The 9,171-nt window shown below is 36.2% G+C and overlaps 1 protein-coding gene across 4 annotated transcripts in view; it reads left to right on the top strand.

Annotated features, from left to right (window-relative positions):
• LOC127967792 (microtubule-associated proteins 1A/1B light chain 3C-like) overlaps positions 1-6,794 on the top strand; it is a 207,145-nt gene extending 200,351 nt beyond the window's left edge. Inside the window, exons 1-4 of one of the 4 annotated variants that reach the window (XM_052568476.1) lie at positions 4,890-4,995; positions 5,096-5,151; positions 5,251-5,357; positions 6,337-6,794. In XM_052568476.1, the coding sequence (XP_052424436.1) occupies positions 4,938-4,995; positions 5,096-5,151; positions 5,251-5,357; positions 6,337-6,520 (405 nt within the window). In that variant the 5' untranslated portion in view covers positions 4,890-4,937 and the 3' untranslated portion in view covers positions 6,521-6,794. Of the gene's footprint in view, positions 1-4,889; positions 4,996-5,083; positions 5,152-5,250; positions 5,358-6,336 lie in introns of those variants that run through there. The other 3 variants (XM_052568473.1, XM_052568478.1, XM_052568475.1) reach the window with 3 other exon arrangements.
• The last annotated feature ends 2,377 nt before the right edge of the window (positions 6,795-9,171 follow it).

Raw genomic sequence — 9,171 nt, 5'->3', positions numbered from 1 at the left:
AACATGCTAATGTCGAAATGTTGTGATGTCAGTCCATTCACAATAGACTGATAAACGCTCACATGCTAATTTGCATGTAAACTAGAGTGCACTCCTTGGTCAAAATGCCATTAAAGAGAGTTAAGGCTGCTCTGTGCTTGCACAGAATTCAGTGTAAAGATGCAATGCTGCATAAAAGCCAGACTAAACCCAGCTCTGATCCACCTCAGTATAGAAGCACACCGCTGTTTAAATGCATTCATGCCACCTCTGAGCCAGCATTAACAACACCTACAGTAAATGCCACTTCAGAGGCGCTTCTGTGCCATCTTTGCAGTGTAAAGTTGACAGGTATTAACAGCTCACTTCTGAGGTAGAAACTAGGTTATGTCTTAACTAAGTTAAGGCTGTTCAACGATTGTTAAAACTTCAGTATAAAACACAATGCAGCATAAAAGCCTGCTCTGATCCACCTCAGTTTTATTTGTTGTGTAAATGCATTCATGCCAGCTCTGAGCCAGCATTAAACAGTCACCTAAATTGATTCAATTAATCACAGCCTTTGCGATTTAGCAAACACTAGGCCACACTAGAATCTCTGTAAAAGACAATGTGGTTTGCAGGCTCCGCTTCATGTCGCATTGTTTTACAGTTTCAAAATTAATAATTTTTTTAGTTTTCCCAGCTCTGATCTGGGTAATGGAAACCAGCCTGGTCAAGCGGGTTCATCTGTCAAATGGCCAGCACAGTTCCGCTCACATTTTCTGTTTGTCCTTCATAATAAAACATGCATGGAGCAACAGTACAGACGTCTGGATAAACCAGCCATAAATGCCAAAGATATTCCCACAGCATTCATTAACCAAACGCTGCCCTTCAGGACTAAATATCTCATCTCAGTCACACAGAAGTGCACTTCAAGGACGTACGAGTGGTAAAGCGTGACATTGCACAAGGGTAGGCAGAGGTTCGGTCAAAATACAACGCAAATATACAACAGTAAGCGATTCATCAGAACAGGGTTATTATAGTAAACTAAAACTAATACCACACATACAAAAAAATAAACATTTTCATTACTTGAAATATTTGAATTTAAATTAGATTAATATACGAGTGAAACCATTAACTTTTTATTTTTTCTTTAAGCTAGTTGCCAACATTTCTTATTTTCAGTTACACATCAGTTAACTAGACAGCGTACACTAGATAGTCACCAGAGGAGTGTCCAGTGTTGAAGGACTTCCTCATAGTTGTGAAGATCGAGTGTCGAGAAGCAGATAATGCAGACGGACGCCTTTGACCCCTAATGTGACGTCATCGACCCCTAATGTGACATCATCACGAGAAATCAGACACAAACGAGAAACACGATGCAGTAGAGCACCCAAAAACACCAAACCCACGTCTGTGTCACTTTATATTTCCATTACACAGTCGAAATCAAGATGCTAGGATTTACTTTAGGGCCATTCATTTTTTTATTCATCATTTTCATGACAATTAATGTCTGGATGCTTTCATTTTGAGTTTGCAATTCTCTGTTACGATTATTATTAATCATCACTGTGCGAAATCATGACAAGACATTGTATATTTAAAAAAAAATAGCAAAATATTAAAGATATTATAATATATAAATACGTCTGTTTTTTATATTCTGTTAAATTACTCCCTACAGTCAAAATGTTTTTGAAAGCAAAATTAGACGGCAATATATACAATATATAAAGTAAATACATTTATTTAATTTGTAGATTTTTTCGTTCTTAATTAATTGCATTTAAATTTAGTCATTTAGCAGATGCTGTTTTTATCCAAAGTGACTTACAAATGAGGACAATGGAAGCAATCAAAATCAAGGAGAGTCTCAGTCTGCTTAATTAACGCAATACACGTAGCAAGATTTGTTTTTAAATTGTTTAATAAATATCGTGTGAGAAGTGTATTCACATTGAAAATTCCAAAATGTTGCACTTAAATAACTGACAAAACAAAATGTGGAATGTTAAAACTAAACTGTCAAAGGTTTAATTATGTAAGGAAGTGGGAGGGGCTATCAGACGCTGATTATGAATGACAAAATATCCTTATATAATACATACACTACATTTTTGAGTACATAGTGCATAAGTACACAGTGTATAGTGTGTCATTTGAGACGCAGCTCTATTTTTTTAAAGAAATAAACAAGTTAGTAAATGACACACACACACATATATATATATATATCAGTATTTAATATGCATTTATATATTCTGTGTGTACATATGTATAAATGTATATGCGCACACACACACACACACACACACACACAAATGGTGTTCCAAATCGACCTGATTTTCTTTATGCAAAATACATATTTATCATTTGCATATAAGACAACACAAACTTAAATTCAAACGTAAATTACGCGCACGTCTCTCAAATTTAAGGAATGCAAAGAATGTGCAAGCAGAACTCTAAATTGTCAGAACCCTAAATCTCACATCTACACGGCCTGCTCGTATTACAAAACCCAAAACACGGGATATTATTATTTTGGGTGGCAGATGAACTGGATGGAGTTACAGCGTGGAGGAGAGAAACTGCGGTGACTACAGGGTCGCGTGTGACGTCAGCGCGCGAGAGAACAACAAGCCCAGAAATGTCTGATTCTGACTTTTGGCGGACAGCGTTCAAAACACCTCAGAAAATAACGGTCGGAAAAAGGCGCGTTACCTGCAGTTCGGCTCGTTCCACCTCCCACTGCGCCCGTTCCACCTCGAACCGGGCCCACTCGTGCTGCAGAAAGTGTAAAATCCCCGGGATACTGTACTGAGCGCGGGCCATTTCTCCGCCACCGTCGCCCGGTTGAGGCGCTTTCGCTCCGCCGGGAAGAACCGAGTTGTTGTTGTTGTTGAAGAACACACCGGGGCCCGCCTGCTCGTCCATGGCTAGGCCGGGAATCGGAGGTCTGATCGACCAAACGGACGTTGGATTTCGTCCGAGAACGGAGAACGGGAAACGGGGCGAGCGCTCGACTCACCGCGCGCTGCTGCTGCTGTCACTTCATGACGTTTCCGCTAACGCTGGTCGAGTCGCGAATGAATCATTCGTGTGAGCCGATTCGCTGTTCCGAACTAATTGAACCGAACTAATTGAACCGATCAGCGTAGTGGAATTAAATAAACATCTGACTAATATCCTTACATGGATTCGGACTATGGATGGCAAAATGACTGAAATTTAAAAATATATATAGTTTGAAATATATAAATAAATCATTAAATACATAAATAAATGCATAAATAAACAAACGAACAAATTTATGTATTTATTATTCATTCATCAATTTCCTCCACATCACTTCATGTCGTGCTGAAAACTGTAACCCTGCAAACTGAAATGTGGAGCAAATAAATAAGTAAATAATTATATGAAGAAAATAAATAATTAAACAATAAATTAATATATATGAGAGTGAATTAATAAATAGTTCTTAAATTATTTAAAATAAATTGTTTACATTTTTTGCTCAAATTTTAATAGATGTATAAGATGTAAAAACATCACTAAAATATAATTTTTAATGATCTAGGCTTTTTCACTTTAGTACTTATATCACAATTTATTTTAATTGTATTGAAAATAATTTATGTGCATGTTGGCATATTCTGAAATCATTTTTTTGATGTGTTAATTTAAGTATACTTATTTTATAATTATATTTTATTTTGTATGCTTTATTTTATTTATATATAATTATACATTTTCATTCATATTTTGAATTTATGTTTATTTGATATTTTCATTTTAATTTTAAATAAAGTTTTAATAAGAAGTAACCGAAAATATTTTTGAATGATTTAAGATTGTAATGGTTTATTTTTTTTAACTATTGCAGTATTCTGTGTTGTCTTTCAAAAGCGGTCTTTAAACTTTCAGGTGTAATGTTGAAAACAACAACACATTTGGAAATATTTTTGAGCAGTTAGGAAATGTATAACATAACTTTTTCAGAAGTCAGAAAGAGCTTTATTGCCAAATATGCTTGCACATACAAGGAATTTTTTTACTGTCTCAATGATGCCTTTAAAGATTCGACTCGTTCGAACGAGCCAATTTGTTCAAATGAATCGCGCTTCTTAAGGCTGGCTTCCGCTCATTTCACGCCCACAAGCAGGTCAACAGATCGCTGCCAGCACGAAACGCTCTGATTGGACAGAACGAACAACTCGTAATGTGAACGGCCAATCATAAGCGAGTGCGCTGAGCATCCTGGGACTTGTAGTTAGGCTGCGTTTTATCCTTTTCACGTTCTCATTCCGAGTTAATTGTTTATTGTTTGACTAGCTGTTAGCAATTATGCAAAAACACCACACCAGCTAAGTAAAACACTATTTGAAGACTAATGAAATTCCCCATTATGATAAATAAATACATGAATACAAATTAAACAGTTTTTTTGACAATGAATAAAAGAACGCAGGTTATGCATGAATCAACATAATAAATAGTCAAGCAATGCTTGTGTCATAATTTCACAATGGATTCATTTGTTTAAGTGGTCTTGTCATGCACAACCTGTTATACAACCCAACAATACAAACCTCTGTTTTAAACACCCATGTGTCTATTTCTAAGAAGGTGAAACCCGTGAACAGCACAAAGATCCATTCAGAGCCTCATTTACCTGTGACATTGTAGGAATGTGTATCTTCACGCTCATGATCCAGGCTAAAGTTAGCAGTTAGCAAGCTATGTGTAGACAAAAACACATTACATAATTACAAATAATTTAACCTTCCACATGCAAACATCAGCACTTTGTATTATTCTTTATTTTAATCGGTTGGTTTCATTATTATTAAATCGTGACGCGGGCAGCGCACGCGGCGTGACGTCACGGCCGGCTCAGTATTTAATTGTGCGCTTCGGGGTTAATTAGTGCGCGCGGGTCAGATGTGCGACACAACATGCCTCCACTGGAGAAAACACAGCATCCCAAACCGTTCAAACTGAGGAAGAGTTTAGGTATGTGTTTTTATATCACACTCTCGACTCTCTGATGACATGCTGTGAAATCAAAAAAATTATCTTTGCTTTTATTTTTGTGATATTGATCACCGATCAGCTACGAGGAAACAAGAGGTGCAGGGAATCCGAACTAAGTTTCCGACTAAGATCCCGGTAAGAGTCTCCCGGTTCTGATCTCGGTTCCTCTCTCAGCGGCTGTGGGGGTTAATGAGTGTGTGTGTGTGTGTGTGTGTGTGTGTGTGTGTGTTTCAGGTGATCATCGAGAGATATCAGAAGGAGAAGTTCTTACCTCCGCTGGATAAGACCAAGTTCCTCGTGCCTCAGGAGCTCACCATGAGTCAGTTCGTGACCATCATCAGGTCTGTCATCAAACCTGGGCCAACTGGGTGTTGAAAGGAGTTTAATAACTTTATTGCTCTCCAAACAAGCCTTTATTTCATTTAAGGGTTGCAAAGGTGTTTTCTTTTCTTTCTTTTTTTTTCATAAAAAAATGGAAATTTGTTTAATTGTTTTGTGTGTATGTTTCATAAAATTATTAAATGCAATTGTTTTTATGGATATGAAAAAAATATAAAATTTTATAGGTTTTAAAATAATGCATTCATAAGGATTAAGTATATTTAGTAATTAGAATTGAATACTTTTTAAAAATCTATGATTGTGACTCTTAATGTGTGTCGTTCTTCACATCCATAAAAAAATATATATGAATTAGTTATAACTAAGTTTTATTGTATTAAGAATCTGTGAATGCTAAATTATATAATTCATCTGTAGATCTTAATAGATGTTCCTAATCATTGAATGCCAAAATAAAATTGCATACAATTATGATTTTTTTTAATTTATTTATTTTTTTTATAGATTTTCATAAAATAAAAAAATAAAACTATTGCGTAATGAATGTGGATTTTTTTTTATTTTTTTTTGTGATTTCACATTCATGGAATGTCATAATATTAGTGCATTTAATTATGAATGTGTAACTTTTTTTTTTTTTTTTTTTTAATTTTCATAAAATAACAAAATATGACTTAATAATATATATATATATATATATATATATATATATATATATATATATATATATATATATATATATATATATATATATATATATATAATATAAAAAAATTTTTTTAGTACCTGTAGCTCTGCACTATATGCATGCAGAATTCTCAGAAGATGGAGCGTATAATCCTGGTTGTGTGTACTTCATGCATGTCTGGCACCGCACTAGTGTTTGTAGGGGGCTCATGGGAACAGCCGAGGCGTCAGCTGATCGTCACCCGGCTGGATTAAACTCTTTCTCACGCTGTGTCTGATCTGGTTTCTCAGGAATCGAATGACCCTGATGCCCAGTCAAGCTTTCTACCTGCTGATCAATAACTCCGGCATCGCCAGCATGTCTCTGACCATGGCTCAGCTCTATAAGGACCATAAAGATGAGGACGGCTTCCTCTACATGACGTACGCGTCACAGGAGATGTTTGGACACTGTTATAATGATGAGAACCGGTGACGTGTGTCCAGATGCTGTCGGGGAGGTCTCATTCACTTCATCGAACTGTGATTTAAATATTTAAGTCTTTGTATATTGTTAGCTTTTTAGATATACTTTTCTAATGTATGTTTTAACTTGAGTAATAAAATGTTTAATTGCTGCATCGGTCACAAGAGGGAGACGTCTGTTCATTCATGTGCTGCAGAAGCTCCTCCTAAATCTGGCTGTCAATCATTCATTGATTAATCATGTGGTGATGGAAAATAAAGGAGATTGTTTGCTTGATGCTGCACACCGTTGCATTTGTGTTTTTTGGTAGGTGTAAATCTGACCGCTTAAAGATTGGAAGTCTACTTCTGTGATTAACCCACTATTTTAATGACACTTTGACCTATTTCTTAATACTTCGGTTACAAAAATCAATGCATAACAGCATCTGTGTGGGCTAAACTGTGCATCGTTCATCATTGCTTTGGCCCAAAATGCATTCACTGATTACATGAGACACAAGAACCTCCAGACGCTTTTATCCAAAGCAATCAAAACCAACAAAGGTGCAATTAAATACAGTAGCAAGGGCTTTTTGTTTTAATATGAAAATGTAAAAAGTGTAAGAACCCTGCATGTTGTGGCATACGGAAGAGTTTAAAGCTGAAGTGTTTTGGTAGTTTCAGCAGTTGTTAAAGCATCGTCCTGCAGGTGGCGCTCTTGTGCTGCGAACGGCTCCTGTGTTCAGAGACTAGCTCTCTTTCTCCTGTGGCCATATTTAAAGATTTAGAAGTGAATTCACTTCGTAGGAGCAGAAAGGGTTCATTTAATTGGGGTGTCTCTGGTAATGAGGAGTATTTAGCTGCGGATGCTGGAGGATGTAGATCAGGGATGCTCTGATCGCAGAAGCACATCTCTCTCTGAACAGTGTTTACTACTCTACAGCCAATGCTTTTCTTTTTAAAAGCACCATTTTTATATTTTGTTGATGTTCGTTGACTGAATCTAGTAAATGTGAAGGTCTTGAACAGACTCTTTCTGTGTGTGTTGTTTATCTGGTTAATGAATCGTGCTGATTAACAGCAGCTCTGAGATTCAGATTTGAAGTTAATGAAGCCCATCGTTCTTCTGGATCTGAAACAGAAGAATGAACTTCACTGAGACGTCCTCGAGGGAATCAAAACAAAATCAGCTCAGAATGTTTTTTTAAAGGGTGTAGGTTTGATTTTAATATTGGTGGGGACATAACGGCCGACAACAGATATTTGATAAAAATGATTGTTGGGGACAATTTAGTAGTGTCTGATGTTGGAAGGAGCATGTTGTAGCATCTCTGTTCTACAGCCTTGAAATAACAATGTCTGACAAGAATATTGGAAGGATTTAAATTAATTTAGCATACGCTTTTATCCAAATCTAATGAAATCTGTCACTAAATAAACAAGAATCTGGCTCTTAACCTCTCTTTTCTTTGTTAAAAGTTATTCTAGACAAACATGATCGAACAATGATGGAAGTCACACGTTTGAATCAATCGAAGTTGCAAATAAAGCAAATATTATTTTAGAAAATGCAATTTAAGTGAAAGCTGCATCTTTCATTCACTTTTACTTGCCATTTCTTTGAAATGATTTCTGTAATTTACTACTCAAATTGATTTTTCCCCCAAGCAAAGTGCCACTTTTTTGAAAGTGCCCTTTTTCATGAATATTTAATCATAAACGACACAAACAGCATCTCTGTGACCTCTGACCTCTGTCACACACTGGCTCGTGCTCAAATCAGAGGACAGCAGGACACATTAATAATTCACCCGTACTCTTCAGGAAACAGTGACATCAGCGCTCCCAGCATGCATCAGCGAGCGGGTCAGGTGACCTCAGATATATTCTTCTAACATGAATCTCATTGGCAGCAGATGAATGAATGTTTTATAACGCTCCCTGGAGGTCTGTAGGAAGAACACATGATTCTTTAATGTGATGAGCTCCATCAGCTCCTGCTTTCAGTGCTTCCTGTCGTCTGGGATGTGTTGTGAGGGGTTTCGCTTCACAATTAGCACACAACATCATTAAGAACAAAACAGTCATCATCGAGTGTGTGGTTCTTTTGAAGCCTCTCTCTCGGTTTATTTTACTCTTCAGAATGAGTGAATTTGACTGTTTTATGGCAAACTGAGATAAAAACGGTTCACTTTCGATCTTTCAATTTAAGGATTGCAACTTTATTTCACTCTACTCGATGCAATCACAATAAAGGAATATAAATCTAAGTTATGTGCATCACTGTTTATGGTGTATTACATAACGAGTGTGTATGTGTGTGTGTGTGTGTGTGGGGGGGGGGTGGGGGGCGGGGTGTGGTCAGGTCTAAACTAAAAACTAGATTTTCGCATTTTCACATAAAATAACGAATTTTTAATAAAATTAAATATTTTCATATATATAAATTCTGTTTATATATAATAATATATATGATTTTATACATAACAAATAATGAAACATAACAATCTATAATGAAAAATAATAGGCTGTAAGTTATTTTATATATGGTTCAAATTTGATATAAGGATAGGACATGATGTGTGGCCATTTGTGAAGTGAGTACTGAACAAACTCACAAAGACACACACACACACACACACACACATTCACTCTCACTTTCTCTCTCTCCCTCTCTGT

This window comes from Carassius gibelio, chromosome B11 (assembly GCF_023724105.1).
Source record: "Carassius gibelio isolate Cgi1373 ecotype wild population from Czech Republic chromosome B11, carGib1.2-hapl.c, whole genome shotgun sequence".
NCBI classification, from domain to species: Eukaryota; Metazoa; Chordata; class Actinopteri; order Cypriniformes; family Cyprinidae; genus Carassius; species Carassius gibelio.
Note: the sequence above shows the minus strand (reverse complement) of the source record. Positions and strands in the feature narration are given on the sequence as shown.